Source organism: Mytilus trossulus, chromosome 10 (assembly GCF_036588685.1).
Source record: "Mytilus trossulus isolate FHL-02 chromosome 10, PNRI_Mtr1.1.1.hap1, whole genome shotgun sequence".
Taxonomy (NCBI): domain Eukaryota; kingdom Metazoa; phylum Mollusca; class Bivalvia; order Mytilida; family Mytilidae; genus Mytilus; species Mytilus trossulus.
This window is the reverse complement of record NC_086382.1, coordinates 28,056,528-28,073,251: the sequence shown is the minus strand read 5'-3', so window position 1 is coordinate 28,073,251 and position 16,724 is coordinate 28,056,528. Positions and strand designations below refer to the sequence as shown.

The window sequence follows — 16,724 nt, the reverse complement described above, 5'->3', positions numbered from 1 at the left end:
TGTGCTGCGCACAACACTATAATACACTGTGTGGAAAGTGGTATGCTCAGCTCAAAACATAATAATACATAATAAACATGGAATTTATAAAAATATTCCAACACAAAAAATTATGCAAATTCCATAATCAAAAATAATTCTAAGTTCAAATAATAGCCTGTTAGGGACAGTTTTGTTATAAACATGTATGGGTTTCTCTTTGCCACATGCCTATTAGTGTAAGGGTATTGGAGTTCTTTTTACCACATGCTGAATTAGTTGATGGACAGTGATAAGAGTTAAACATATTCCCCAAACTTTGTAAAATCTGTCCATTCCTTTTCCGTAGCTCAAATCAATCGAAGCAGTTTCATCCTTACTTATCTGATAACCAATAACAATTATCTGGTGTTACAGAAGCAGAAAAGTATTAAAGTACAATTAACGTTGAACATTTAAATTCGAGGTTCACCTGTACCAACGAAAGCCATATAAATTGGTATCCAATGAATATGAATGAATCCTCAGTACTGTAGTTTTTTTTAGAGGGTTTTCAATTTTCATGGATTTTGTGGGTAAAAGTGAATCACAAATTTAACTGTTAAAATAACAAAACAATTTTTTTATTTACTAGCTTGTAAATTTCCAAAAATTTTCCTAAATCCATAAAATTTTGATACCTATGAAAATAAATGAATCCCCGATATATTAACAGGGGAATTTTGTAACCCAGTTAGCAACCAGTGCATGCAATGAAAAGTACAGCTAAAAAAAGTAGTGTAAACAAGCAAACATAAATATTTTTTCTAACAAGAAGACTTATTACTTTTCTTGCTAAATGTAACACCAGTTTCATTTAAAAAAATCATAACAGGGAAACTTTTTGTGTATGAAACATTCAATGAAATAAAATTTGTGACATAATGAAGGAAATTTTTCAAATTTTAATCGAAACAAAATAGTTGATAAATTTCTTGACAGACTTATAAACAAAAATATTCAATGAATGTTTCATCTGATGACATCATTAGTTCAAACATTGTTACCTCATCAAATTCATTTTGACTCTGAAAACAAGTTAGAACAGCAAACATGATAAATATGTATATATATATCCAAACCTACATTCATATTTATAAATAAATTTGTAAGTCCTATCCCAAGTTGAGATAAAAGACTGAAGTATTATCTAGTCATCTGTACAAAATACTTACACAGATTCGGTGCAGAAACTATATGTTTTAAATAACATTAACTTCAACATATTTCAGAATTCAATTTTCTATTGTGACTCTTAACAACAAAATCATGGCCAAGACTATGAACGAATGGCATAAGAGTATTTTGAATATCTTAGAAATAGAAAAATGAAACACGTTTTCATAAATTATTTTTTTCAATTTTAATTTAATTTTTAAGTACTGAAAAATTCCAAAACAAAATAGCTTATTTCCTTTTGCTAAATTGAAATATTTGTTGAAGATCAATTTCAAGTTTAAGACATTGCTAGTAAAATCATACTTGAAATTATGTGGATGCTTAGTTATGTTCAAATACATGTTACATGAATAAAACCCATAAAAGTGCACATGCATTTTTGAAATGAAGCTTTTGTAAATATGTATTAAAAAAATAAAGCAGAAAACAAATTGATGATTGTATGTTTGATTTGCATTTAAAGAAAAAGTTACAACAAAAACTGAAAATTAGATTGTAGAATTAAAGTTCAATGAATTTATGTGTCACTAATTTTGGGAAAAAATCAGATGAAAGAATCTTTGAGGCTGGTGCAAAATAATTGAAAGAAAAATTATGTATTTTATCTTAATTATGAAAATCATACCTTTGGCACAATGTTATCTATCTGGGTTCTAAGGTTAAAGGTCAATGTTGATCCAACAGCTGATCCATGTCGTCTGCCAACCAATACCAATATGGCTTCTGCTGGCCTCAAAAACCTGCTGGTAAATTCCACATTTAGATGAAGAGATGACCTTGGTGCTATAGAAACAGTATCTCCTTTTGGAACTCTAAAATCTCTGGCATCAAGTCCAGCTATGAGAATTTGGTAGACTAAAGGCTTGCCACTTGGGTTACTCAGTTTCACCTGAGAAGTATAAAATATTGCCATGTTAAAGAAATAAAGATTTTTTATTTTTCAATTCAATAATTCAAATTGGCTGTAATGTTACTTCTTTAAATGTATTTGTGTCTTCACTTTCAATATTTAAATAAACACAAAATAATACATTTGATCCACTTTAACTTACAATGAAGAACTAAATCTATAGAGAGCATTTTGAACATTTAAATACTGTGAACCAACTTATTTTCGCGAGCGATTTATTTTCGCGACTAGAAAAATAACGCGAATATAAATCGTCGCGAATATGTCAATCTTTGATCTTTTCTTAATAAACTAAAAGTAAATCAGATAATCGCGAAATTAAATAGCCGCAAAGTGGTCAAGAAAGGGTAAAACGCGAAATAAAGTTGGTTTACAGTATTCTAGACATAAGGCGATTTAGAATTTGACATATGCTATGGTACATTATAACTACTAGAGATCATATTTTAACTTATAAGCACCATTTTGTTGTGTTACTGGGATCCTTTCTTAATGACATATATTATAAAAGATAATACAATTGATGTTTTGATATCCTAAAAAAACTATTTAAAATCATCATGATCTAGAAGGGGAGATAACTCATTAATGTCCTTACCTGTCTACATACAGATGTATGGAGTTGTCCAGTAAAGTCCAATGTGGCTTTTGGAATATACATTGGTAATCTCTGGTATAAATGTACACATAACATCAACAAGGAAATAGGATTAGGATCTGTTATATCTATTGCCTGAAATGTGAAATATACAAGAGATAAAATGAAGTCCATAAAACTAAATTTACAATGAAAATATGTGTTTAAATTAAACTTTGGTTTGTCAGAACAAATAATTGGTCAATACTTCAGGCTGAACATTTTCTCAAAACTTTATTAATCAAACAATATTATCCGTATATATGAAAACTCAAATAAAGAACTAAGACTTTGTATAAAAAAGACGAGATTGTCATAAGTTGTTTCTTATAAGATTACAACTTTGGTGAAGTCATTTTTCGAAAAGTTCAGAATTATTATAGGGTGTAAGTCATTTTTTGTTCAAATGGTGAAAAAATTGTATCATTCTGCATCCCTGACCTCATTTGTCCTTATTCTCTAAAAAGTTACAATTAAAATCTGACATTATTTGTAGAAAAAGATTACAGCTGTAACCGGAGACCATAATTCTACATACAAAATCATTTTTGTCTCATCAGGACTTGAACCCTGAAACCTCTGTGTTACAAGGCAGCGTGTTAATTGACTGAGCTTAAGACATACTTCCTTAGCTCAACTGCTGACAGCTAATTAAGTATCTGCCACATTTACTAGGGGAAGCAATCCCGATATCTACCACATTTACTAAGGGAAACAATGCTGTCATACAGCACATACCTGGATATCATAATCTATTCCAGCATATCTCATGGCGTTAGTGATCTTCAAAGCATTATGTAGACACTGTTCAGCTGTAGCAGGGTGGGTATACATATCTTGTAAGTGAGTCTTTATCTGCAAAAATAATATGAACATACTTATTATCATTGATTATTAATCTTGAAAATATAATTAGATTAACTTTTGTGTCATTATGGCAATATTTCTAATGTGCCTCAAAGTGAAAAACACAATTATGGTTTGTAAACAAAAATCTCTCTGCTACATATTTTTTTCTTTTTTCTTTTTTTAAATAGATTGAACTTAACAATGTGTGATTTTTAATGCTAGGAATGGCATGTTACAGAAACTTACCAGAAATGGCATGTGTGCTCCCAACACTGCACCCAATACTAATCCATCCAGTATGTCTATGTCATAGTTTACTATCCATCTAGATGGGGGTATTCCACCTGAAAAAATTACAATAATAGTCATAATCTGTGGTGGCCAGTTCTTATTGCTGGAGGAAGCTGACATACTGAATGAAAACCACCAAACTTCAATAAGAAAACTGACAATCCTAGTCAATTGAGATTGGAGTCAGGTGCATCCTGCTTTGGCATGGTTAAAAATTATCAATTACATTTCTGTCTGTGTGAATATTATAATTATGAATATCCCTACAAAAAAGGGCACAGGTATTTGTTGATTCTTATGCATTCTTTTTATCAATTTTTCTTCTGTGATAAACTGACCTTTTGGAGAGTTGTTCCAGATCCTTTCCCTGTAATGTTCATAATGATGATTTAACCAAGACAAGAGGATTCTCTCTGCCACGCTGTAGATGTTACTACTTAAAGGATCAGGGTTAATAGCTGGGATCTCTAGTGTTTTGTCAGGTGATGATGTGTTCTTCAAAGTCCTAGGTGTAACTTTGGCCAAGACTAATGTCTGAAATACATATTCTTTTCTTAAAGTTAACGGTCTAAATATTATACATTCAATTTACACTCTAATTTAGTCTTTAATCAGACATTTTCATTATCTACTATTCTAAAATATTCTTGCATAGAATTTATAGTTTTGATTTCTCATAAATGAAAATAACTTAAATAAATATCATGCATTGGAGTATAAGTTAGAACTGTTCAATGAGTTCAGTCTTACAACAGAAAATACATCTTTCAAGGTTAATTTTACTTTTAAAAGTGCAATTCTTTCAGTAAACAAGTCTTTTCTAAAGATATTACACTTAATATTTTCTCCCTTCAAATTTTAAAAAGGACCATTTTTAACCATACAATAAGACATTTTTTTTCTACCTTATATAACTGTAGAAGAATATCAGTCCATGCTCTCTTAGAAACAGCTTCAAACACATCATCCTCGAGCTCCTCTTCAATATTAACAGCATTAGCCCCTTCATGGTCCCCCTGTTTTAAAAGATCTTGTTTCATCTGCTTCTGCATTTGTTTCCATAAATGGTAATCACGAGGCTCCATCAGGTATTCTGGGTTAATTGAAGCAATGCATGCTCCCTGACATCTAAAATTATATAAGTTTGTAAATCAATATGAAATAAGAAACAATTATCATCATATTTATTGAAAATTTTAAATCATAATTTTTTACATTACCGGTAGATAAAATTGGGAATGGAAATGGGGAATGTATCAAAGAGACAACAACCCGACCATAGAAAAAACAACAGCAGAAGGTCACCAACAGGTCTTCAATGTAACGAGAAATTCCCGCACCCATACTCATTTTTGATAAACTTATATTACATTTTGAAGAAAAAAAAGGACTGTAGTATCATACTATTGTTATGTGTTACCTAAAACAATATAAAAACAATGAACTTCAGCATAACATATTATTTATGTTTCCTCTGTTATAATAAACATGAACACTTTTGTTATGTAAACATGAATTCAATCCACAATTTTGTTTATATTTGATACAAAAGTTTAAAATTGCCTACCAATCAAATCACTAACAGAAGCACATGTGACCAATCAAAGTAAAAGATTTAAAATTATACAAATCATATGCAAATTATCTTGATATACTGACAGATTGACAGTTGAATCCACTAATACTCTGCTTGAGATAGATTATTCTGTATATACCTGATAAATGTAAGCAGTGTAGAATGCTGCCAGTAAACTTGTTTGTATTGTGTATATACCTGATAAATGTAAGCAGTGTAGAATGCTGCCAGTAAACTTGTTTGACACGCTCCACAGGATCTGATGGCAGTCCAGCATTTATAGGTATTCCTGGCACAGATCTTCCTGCCAGATTGGAAATCATATCATAAATTGTTTTAAATTCTTTCTTCAAATTGTTTGTGTCCCAGCTTCCAGCTTTCTTTGGCATGTCATCTTGGATTGGCTTTCTACTTATACCACTGGAAAGTAAGAAATACAAAATTAGGTCAAAGGATAATTGTTTTGGAAAATGATTATTTATAGAACATTTGTGATGATATAAATAGAGGAAAAGGATTAATTCCTATAAATGTCCATGGGCATCCTCTAATAATGAAAATAAAAGTTCCTCCACAAAACTTTTGACTTTCTTGAAATAGACTGCTTGAAGCATTGATATCTAAAATGTTCATTCATTTCAATTGCTTAATTTGCTCAATTAATTAAATTGAGAATGGAAATGGGGAACATTTCAAAGAGACAACAACCAGACCAAAGAGTAGATAACAGCTGAAGGCCACCAATGGGTCTTCAACTCAGTGAGGAAATTCTGTGCAGTTATTAGCATTGAACACATACCATCTAAGTGTATTAGGAATAGTAATAGGAAACTGCCCTCCAGGCCATCCTTGTGATGAAAACCATCTTTGATTGGCTAATAACACCTCCATGTGGAATATTCCCTCCTCTGTATCCTCATCAGGGAACATGGCTGATCCCAGTGACCTTGAGGCAAGGTCCTGTTGGGTACGACTCTGGTTATACTCTGATCCAGACTGAGGCTTGTTCATGGCACCATCTCTATTAATAGGTGTGTCACCATTGGTGGAATCTATTAACATTTAAAAAAAAAAAATATAAGCTTGTTTGATAATAGCAAATTTTTCATAGTTACATGTGTCTCCAGTTCTCTCCTTGCTAAGTAACAAAGGACACAAAGTCTCTTCAAAAGCATGTGATGGGAGTATACTCTGTTTTACCTGGCAATCCATAAAATTATTTTGAAAATTGTGTGCAAGATATATAGTACCAACCAGTTGATTGACCCTATAACATATGTCTACTGTAAATTCAGACATTATTGCATTCAATTATTATTGCGATTTGGTCATTTTGCACTAAAATGCGATTTTTGAATTTTTGAAATATATTGAGAAAAATCCTGTTCAATTCATATAAATAATTTCAAAATGATAGTTTAAATTGTTGCAAATATAACCGTGTCGCATTTTTCACAATAAAAAATACATCGCAATAATTTTGGAATTTACAGTATTTTGAATGGGTGTGACTTTGATCAACCAATAGATAGAGCAACATTGGTTTTACCAATGATGGCTTCATCTGCCAAGGGTAAAGAGGATGAAAATGACGAACGATTTGATTGACACTTTAAGCATTTACCTGTACCACTAGTAGATGACTCATAACTAGAGGAAGAGATTTGGAAATTTGAACTGGTTGCACTGGTACTTGGTCTACTGTTATGGTTAGGGGAAGCACATGGTACAATGACTGCTTCTCCAGTATTGTTTACAGCCTCTCTAAAAGACATTGCTCTTCCTTTAGGAGAACCTCCCTGAAAATATAATTATTTGTAGAATATTTTTTTATAATTTTTTATATTTTTTGTTTCTGGAAAATATCTAAACTATTTACAAAATAAAGGAATCCAGTTATTTACAAATGTTATTGAAGGTGGTTTACCAATGTTCTATTTGATTCTCCAGCTTTTAATTTGTATTCAGTTTACTTTTCTTAGCGACTCTCAAGAAACCAAAAGTAAACAACCATCAGCTGTTGTCTGCTCTAAACATGGGTTGTTGTCGCTTTGACACATTCCCCATTTCCATTCTCAATTTTAATTGCACTGTATTATCCCTTCATATTTTGGCCAACAGACTTACTACAACATACCCAAGTCTTTTTTTTCCCATTTTTCAATCCAAGTCCCAAGAGATTTCCCAATCTTTTGAACGTATGTTAAATTTTGCTAAACAAGTAACAGCAGAGTTCTTTATTTCATAAAACAAAAACAAAATAGTTTTTTTCTACTCTTTTAAGTAGTTGTATTCATGGCGTTTATGGATTTTTTTTAACTTTTATACAACCATACTAGTTTCCACTGTCTTGAAGTTCCCATTAAAAATTTGATAAAACACATTACTGTGGATTCGTTGTAATTGATGGTATACCAATTTTTGTGCATTTCAAAAGTAAATTTAGCAAAGCCAATAAACCAAATATTTATCAAAATAACAATTTTTTTTTCTTTATCCACAAAGTTAGTACCCACAAAAAAATAATAAAATCAACAGTACTCAAACACCATTATCAATTCGCCTTTTCAGAATATAATGCATTCTGGGTAATATTTTGCAAAAATGTAGACCGAAACATCATGATTGGTTGAAAACATCCAAAACAATGGAAATTCAACCAATGACGTAACGTTATTTTCACTTTGGGGTACGAACAAAGAAATTACCCATGATGCTTTAGATTCTGAAATGGCCAATTGCAATCTAATTTTGCCCAATTTGACTCACTTGTTCACAGACAATTTGATGGTCTGTTCTGTGTATTGCTAGGAATGGATAACACGTCAGTAGGCAGTTATCAGCTGTGGCAGTTATGTTCAACCTAAATCTGAAATAATCAAAACATACATATATATTACTTGATTAATTTCACTTGATTGGGCGCTGTTAAAAGTTGTTTGCTCATCATTGACCAGTCTACCTACTGATAGGTGTTTAAGGATAAACTCATCAATGAAGTGTCCAGTAAGGTCATTGTAAATTCGTTTGGTGACACTGATAGGTGATTAGAAATGAATGACAATTATAACTGAAATCATCTTTATCACACACATCTTCGAATAAACTGTCCTTATGCAAAAATATAAAACATAAGCTCTGCCCCATCAGTTGAATTAAATTTTGAACATCAACACATTTTTTAAAAAGAAAATTAAGTTATCAATGTATTCTGTTTGTGTGTGTATATGCATTTTAATTGATATCTAATTGGTTTATATTCTTTTATTCATACAATTATTTGAAGAAAAGAATGTTTAGGTGTTTTCTCTTGAGAAACAAGTACTTGAAGTGTATGAAATAAATTGTTTGTATCTTTGTATTGCTTATTATCGGTCGTCCCATTGTCTATATCACTCTATTCACCTCTTAATATTATTCTGTATCATGTCTTTGTGACGTCAAATAAGTTGACCCGGCCTTAATAACTTTGACCCGGACATATCAGCGACGTCATAATGTTTGAACCGACGTTAATAACTTTGACCCGAACTTATCAAGTCATCTTTTGTGTGCTGGTGAAACAAAGAAAACACTTCCGAAACACACAAATATAGCCCGATAAATCGATTATCAGATTATCTGCATATTGATATTGTAAAATATCAGCTGCTTGACATTATATGAAGGCTTGTTGATCTCGTTCGCTACGCTAACTCGACAAAAAGCTTCATATTATGTCTCGCAGCTGATATTTTACGATATCAACATGCAGATAACCTGATAATCGGTACCTAATGAAGTGAAAAATTGCTGTTTCATCAACTTGGAAATTGAAAATTGCTGATGACGAAAGCAACTGTTTGTGAATAGCAAAGAGACTAGATATTTCTTTTGAAAGTTGGGAAAGCATAGTGATAGATGGGAAAGTGACTTATTTGCCCCATTCACCTCTGGAGCCATGTTATATTGACTTTCTTTTGTTTTAGAGTAACCAGACCCAAATAGAGTTATACTTAAATAACCCTTACCTTTACCTAATCCTAAATTGAAGTTCAGTAAAAATTAAAAGAGTCCAGAGGTATTTACTTACTCTCGTTTGTCATCATCTATAAACTTGATAGGAGCACAGAATGATATAGGTCTCGGACTAGAGAATGTCACTTTACATGCTAAGGCACATGGCTCCATCTGTCCTTCATCTCCATTACATGGTCTTACTTCTGCAAAACAAAAACAAAAAAATATATTTCTTTCTGGTAAAAAAAAATTGTTCATGACACACAAAAAAAATATATAAAAAAAATTTGGGTCTTTTTGTTAGATAACTTTATGAAAGAGTTTTAATTGTTTCTGTTCAACCAATAAATTTGATAATTATCCATTTAAATTGCAAATTATTAAATTAGTTACTAATAAAATAATAAACACAATACACAACTTTTCAATTACTGTAAATCAACTAATTTTTCACAAATTTCATGAATAAAATAATAAAGTGAATTGAAAATGTCATGAATATGTTCATAATTTGGATCTTTCCTTATTTAAGTACAGCAAATCATTGAAAAAATCGCAAAATTAAATTGCAGCAAAAAGGACTAGAAATGTCTAAATGTGAAACAAAAGATTCACGAAATAAAGTTGGTTTACAGTACTTAACTCTTCAAATTCAATTTCAGTTTAACCAAGTGGACAATATGGTTTTGTGAGTCAAACAAACTTATTGCAATTAATGTCAGGTGCAAGATAAAGTTGTGTATAAATGTGGTATTGTTACCTACCTGATGACTCTAACCATGTGACTGTCAAAGGACAGATAGTGCTGCCATCTTCACATTCTACTTCTGGAAGTTCCACAACTACACCACTTTTTCTGAAATGATATAGCAATAAATATCAAACAGGCTAAGCTGGAAGCTTTAAAATTTGATAGGTCAAAATCAGCTGATTAATTTTATTGTCTTTGAGAAAGTGTACATTTCATTGTCATGTTCCATAAATTACCATCAACATCATTTGGCAAGAATTTTTACAATTCTTCATGAAGGTACCCCCATTAAGACCCTCTTACAACAGATATGTGTTATATGAAAAAATAAACAAAACAAAATTCATTTATGCAAAATAATTCTGATAATTTATGTGCCTCTAGAAAATGCCCAACTGGTGAAGCATTTTGAGTTAAAGAGTAATTTGTAAGACCAAAACAGAAAATAAATAATTTTTATTACTTAAAAACTTGAAAATTCTCATGAAACAATATTTTAAAGAGAACATATACAAATAGACAACTTTCCAGTTCGATGCATTTCCGTCAAAAACTCTGGTTTTAGTGAACCTCATTTGTGCATTTAGTGGCCTCGTCACTTCCCTTCAAATGTTGAGCGAGTGGTTAGAAAACTATAATTCTATATTGTACAAATTATTCGGCAAATTGAATTCTCAAAATTGACAATCAACACTGCTGTCATTAGGGAATTGTCAGTAAGTACCTACAGAGAAACCATTATTTCTAGCTTATCCTGCACAATGTCGATCACTAAGATGCTTGATGAATGTAAATAGTGCAGGGATACAGGCGACCCCCTCTATCTGGTAAATGACGTCAAAAAGGCGTGCATAATTGATGAGTTTTTGCCGGTGACGGATGAACTCGAAAGTGGTCTATTAGATTCTTACATCGACATAACTATTTGAAGTATTACGCTTACTTGAAATATTGAGCAGCCAAAACAGTAAATTCTGATGAGACTTCTGTCAGCAATGGTACTGGTGTCAGTACAATAGCCAAGGGGTCAAACCAAAGACGTGGAGACTTCATCTCAGCATAAATCTGGATATACTGGTATGGCTTCTCCTCATCATTCACTAAAACTGGTACCAGTATTTCATGTACACCTGGTTCCTCTGCAAATATCATTTAAAGGTCATTCAACGATACTATACCTAACAGTAGTTTTAGAACTATGCCTATATGTCATTAGCAAGAAATAGACTCTTGCAATGTAACAGTAAAAACTGTTCAAATGTACCGTAATTTTTATTTTTCTGGACAGCTTCTTATTGTTGGAGGTAAGGTATGACAGCAAAATTCCTTTTATATGTCAAATCAATGTTCAATCTAGGTGTTCACCAGGCCTTGAAGGCATAAAACTTTGCTCATTGCTCAGAGCACAAAAATCATGCTCGAAACATGAAATCCAGCAATTTGATTGGTTGATTTTCGAGTCTGAGTACAAAAATCATGCTCGAAAGTTTTATGACCGTGAGGCCTGGTATTTCTAATTAAATTGTTACAAGAACTTTTAAAATTTGTAACCAGGTAACTATGTCAATTAATTTTAAAATTATTGAGAGTGAGCTTTTTTAGTTTCTGTTAAGATCAGATGACTAAAGCTATTTTACTTGAGAAATTCAAGCTACTTTTTTTTCTTCAAAATACTTTTATAACACATCAATAGAAATGAAAACTTCCAAAAGACATATAGACAGGAACCTGATGTTCAGTGGTTGTTTTTGCTGATCTGGTTCATACATGTTTCTCATGTCTTGTTTTTTAAATAGATTAGACTGTTGGTTTTCCCGTTTGAATGGTTTTACACTAGTCATTTTTTAGGGCCTTGAAAGATTGCTGTTAGGTGTGAGCCAAGGATCTATTATGAAGACCTTAATTTATCCTATAATGCTTTACTTTAATTGTGACATATATGGAGAGTTTTTCCATTGACACTCATACCACATCTTCTTATATTTATGACATGAATGTTTAAACAGATATCAGGATTGTACATACTTGGACAGAAAATGATGGATACGCCTTGTGTTTTCTCTGGTTCTATGGTTCCTTCAATTCCCTTAGATTCTGTTCCACCCATTACAACAAATGGGGTTCCTGTAGGATGTACAAACTTTAATATGCCAAGATCTAGAGCTTTATTGGGCATGCTCAGGTCAAATGTCCATTTGATTGGCTGATCACTGTTGTTTACCATGACAGTACCCTGGAATACAATAGTAAAACAATAATCATTCTAGATCTCTTTTATCAATCAAGGATAAAGATATGTCTAAAATTAATGCCATGAACCATTAATGAACTAAATTCTACTATTCTCATCTAAAACTGAAAGAAAAGTATGTGGCATCTAGTATTAAATTAATTTTTTTTTCTTTCGAGTCAGGTATTTCTGGCTTGAACAGAAAATTTACATCTCAGTAAAATGAAGCAAACCTATAATCATATATATAATTTGGACTTTTTCTATCAGTTTGAATGAGAACAAAATAAATTTTTTAATACATTTTACATGCAGTTAATTAAATCAATTTTTATACCCTTTCCCATACAGTTTAATAAGATGCTAATTAGTTTCAAATCCTATGGTGTTTTATTTTCTCAGTGTCTCGTAAGTCTTTATAGGCTGGGTTTTGATCTTTGTTTTTATGTGATTGTACTTGTGTAAATATTTTACTGTTGTGTAAGATCAATACATGACACTTTAAGGTGGTACCCAACACTTTCACTAAAATTAATCTGGCTCTTTTAATTTTGATAAAATTTTGACAATGTATTTACTTTGACCCTTTAACAAAAATATCAAAATTTCAAACGTTTTGAACCAACCGTTTTGTCATAAAAAATACACTGGTTATATAGCAGTTTGACAAATACCAATTTTGATCATTGGGAAGCTTAATATTCCCTTTACAACACAACGTAATTAAAATGTTTAGGTGATTTTACAGAGTTATCTCCCTGTAGTGTTAGGTACCACCTTAATACAATAATTTTTTATCTTTTCCTTTCATCTTATTTCTGAAAAAATAAAATTGTCAGACCATTGTCTCCTTTTAATTTGAATTATACTTTACCTCTAAATTTTTGTACCTAAACCTTAAAAGGGAGATAATTCACTCTATTTTGTTGGAGATTTCGTTAGAAAATGATTCTAATAGAGATTTTGATTAATAGAACTAAACACATATCTATAAGATTAAATCTAACATTCCTGTAAAGGATAGAACCAATTACCATAATGTAATTCTCCTTTTTACTATCTTCAATTACTTCCCTTTATTAAGAGTTACTACGATATATGTACAGGCAGTCATAATTTTATTTTAAGCTTTTTAAAATTTAAAATAATTCTTTGTTTCAAATAATTCATTGTGAATAAAATATAAATAAAATATGCAAAATAGACCAGTTTCTAGGTTGAAGATAGGCAACTCATTCAATAAGGGGAAGTAATTGATGCAGACAGAAAAAAGAACTGATTGTAGAAGGAGTACTAGTCTACAACAACTTGCTACTTGCAAACCAAATGTCTAGCTAACATAAAACAAAAGGTGTTTCTAACCACTAGTGTTGACTAACAATACATTTCTAAGTTTTGATTGTAGTAAGAGACTGATTAAAGTAACAACAGCTTACATTTTCTTCTTTTTCATATTTTTGACTTGATTTTCTAAATATTTATATGGTATAGATTTATACATATATCTTTCATTATTCTAGATAAAGATCTACATTCATTTAACTACTATTTTCACAAAGAAAAACTTTTTTTTTGTCTCTTAAAACAAGGGTAACTTTCCCTTATTGAAGGTCATGGAATGTTTCTTATTACTATGGATTCATTTATTTTTTATGTTAACAATTTTCCTAGATCTTTAATTTGATTTTGTGAATATGGCAATACAAGTCTATAGATAAATGTTACTTCTTTAAAAATTAAAATTTGTGGTTCATGCATAACAAGTGAAACTGCGAGCTACTGCTCACTGATAATACCCCCGCCGCAAGTGGATAATATTAATAGTGTAAAAATATGCAAGTGTTCGGTAAACAGGAAGTTGTCGAGTGATGAATCTGAAAAAGCATCACACGGTATAGCTGACTTATATAAATCCTGAAACCAAATTTCAGAAATCCTTGTATTGTAGTTCCTGAGGAAAATGTGACGAAAATTTTCAACATTTTCAACTTGGCTATCATGTGTAAAATCATACAAGTGTTCGGGAAACAGGAAGTCAATGAATGATGAATCTGAAAACGCATCACACGGTATGGCTGACATATATAAATGTTGATACCAAATTACAGAAAGGGTGGATGTGTAGTTCCTGAGAAAAATGTGACGAAAGTTTCATGGGACTGACTGACTGACAGACGGACGGACAGACAGAGGTAAAACAGTATACCCCCCTTTTTTGAAAGCAGGGGTATAAAAATCAATGAAAATTGATATCCAACAAATAATAATAAATCCACAGAAATTGTTCTAGCCTGTATTAGTAAGAATATTTTTAGTATACATATAAAGCTATAGTTTTTCTGTGATTGACAACAGTAGATAATTTTTACCTTCTCTATTTTATACTGAAACACAACATAACAAAATTAAAAACACAGCAAATAAAAAGCAAATGCATGCCAATAGTGTGCTTGTATTAGACAAAGCAATAGTCAGCTACAAAATAAAATCTAATCAAATATTGACTGAATTGTAGTTTGAATGTATCTCAATAAAATATTCCATGAGCTAAATTAACTTCAATTTTTTTGGGGGTCCCAGATCCGAATCTTCCTTAAAATCAAATTCACGGGAGGTGAGATTTTTGTAATGATGCTACTGGACAAAATCTATTCAAAATAACTAAATCATGGTTAAAACTGGTAAAATTTTGGTAAAAGCTGTTACTATGTGCTCACAATTTTCTAAATAAATGAGATTACATGAAGTGCCTACGTGGTTTCATGATAGACCATTATAACGACAGAACATTGTGTTTAGCCCTGAAATTAATACTCTTATATCGCAAAGGATTAAATTTTTCTAAATAGCTCAAGTTTTAAAAGTTATCATATTAATTATTCTCCATTAACCATTTTATTTAATTAATAATATTGATAACCCTAGTCCAAACAAAGTTAGACCCTTCTTATTCCACATGTTACTTATAACAGACACCAAAACCTCTAAATTATGTAAGTCTCATATTCCAAAACCAACAATACCATGCATTACTCATTTATTTTTTGTTGAATATAACAAACAAGATATGTGTCTTTGTTTAAAAAACAATTATAAATAATTAACATAATGCAAAATTGTAGAAGAGTCTGTCATCTTCTGGTATTTTGTTGCTATTTCATACAAGAAAATGTATTTGCTGTCTTTAACCCTTTCCTTTATTGACATTTTTTTTGGCATACTTGATTCCCATAGGATTTTTCAATAAAATGCTTAAAATATGCTTTAAAGTATAAACAAATTGCGAAAAACAGACATTTCATCAAATAAATTCAAGTCAGATATTATTATGAATATCCTGTTCATATTGGATACAAATTTTATTAAGTCTGAAGCAGACACTTTGTAGTCAAAGTATTTCAACTGAGGTACTACACAGGCGTCCAAAGGCGTCATTATGGAGTAAAGGGTTAACTGATATTACTTAAGAAGACATATTTTCATAAGCTTTGTTTACTTGTTTCTCCATATTACATCTTAATTTAATATCATGTACATGTTTGTAGTTGTAAGTATTCTGCTCATTCTGGGCACCCTGATTGGCAAATAAAATATTTATTATTATACTATTATGTAAATTTGTATGTTTTTTTAAACCAAATGTGGTTTTATGAATAAAATAGTTGTTTTTGACCAAAATAACAGTTTATACTCATCTGTTTAGAAAAAGTGCTGTGAAATTATATTATAATGTACACAATCTTATTAGATTGACAACATAATATCTTGTTAAAATTACCTTTGTAACACCAAGACCAGTTGAAGATGAAGGGTCCTCAAATGTTGATGGTAAAGAAAACTCAATCTTATTTGAAGAAAGAGTCAGTGGTTGTCTGAGGGCTGTAGCTATCACATGTTTACTAGGTGTCGCTACAGAGAAAGGTTGAGGTCGTGGATTTATAATATGTTGTAAACTGTTCTTGTTAGATGGTGCTGGTGTAGGCGGAAATGGAGTCGGGGCTGGTGTTGGTGCTCCAAGCATGTTGACAATACATGGCATCACAAAATCATATGCTGCCACCTAGAAGAAAAATATAACAATGCTGTCAATTCTTCAGTTTCTTTAATTAAGTATAAAAAAAATTCTAGAAATTCAAAAAACACAAATAAATATGTTAAACTAAATAGCTGGATTTTACTATATATCCTTTATGAATTATTTGATAATAAAGTAATTTTCAAGCTCTGATATAATGAAAATTATTACAGATATCCCCACCACTTTGTGAAGATGCATCCCTAAAG

General features: G+C 31.1%; 1 protein-coding gene across 4 annotated transcripts in view; it reads right to left on the bottom strand.

The window, feature by feature from the left end:
• Window positions 1-16,724, bottom strand: part of LOC134687150 (cilia- and flagella-associated protein 47-like) — a 70,851-nt gene that overhangs the window by 37,383 nt on the left and 16,744 nt on the right. For 3 of the 4 annotated variants that reach the window (XM_063547171.1, XM_063547173.1, XM_063547174.1), the window contains exons 25-40: window positions 16,219-16,500; window positions 12,236-12,443; window positions 11,154-11,349; window positions 10,224-10,315; window positions 9,533-9,662; window positions 8,230-8,329; window positions 7,085-7,259; window positions 6,260-6,512; window positions 5,659-5,880; window positions 4,790-5,012; window positions 4,223-4,418; window positions 3,840-3,937; window positions 3,483-3,599; window positions 2,706-2,840; window positions 1,823-2,086; window positions 1,026-1,046 (exon numbers count right to left, since the gene is read on the bottom strand). In XM_063547171.1, the coding sequence (XP_063403241.1) occupies window positions 1,026-1,046; window positions 1,823-2,086; window positions 2,706-2,840; window positions 3,483-3,599; window positions 3,840-3,937; window positions 4,223-4,418; window positions 4,790-5,012; window positions 5,659-5,880; window positions 6,260-6,512; window positions 7,085-7,259; window positions 8,230-8,329; window positions 9,533-9,662; window positions 10,224-10,315; window positions 11,154-11,349; window positions 12,236-12,443; window positions 16,219-16,500 (2,712 nt within the window). The remainder of the gene's footprint in view (window positions 1-1,025; window positions 1,047-1,822; window positions 2,087-2,705; window positions 2,841-3,482; window positions 3,600-3,839; window positions 3,938-4,222; window positions 4,419-4,789; window positions 5,013-5,658; window positions 5,881-6,259; window positions 6,513-7,084; window positions 7,260-8,229; window positions 8,330-9,532; window positions 9,663-10,223; window positions 10,316-11,153; window positions 11,350-12,235; window positions 12,444-16,218; window positions 16,501-16,724) is intronic. The other variant, XM_063547172.1, reaches the window with a different exon arrangement.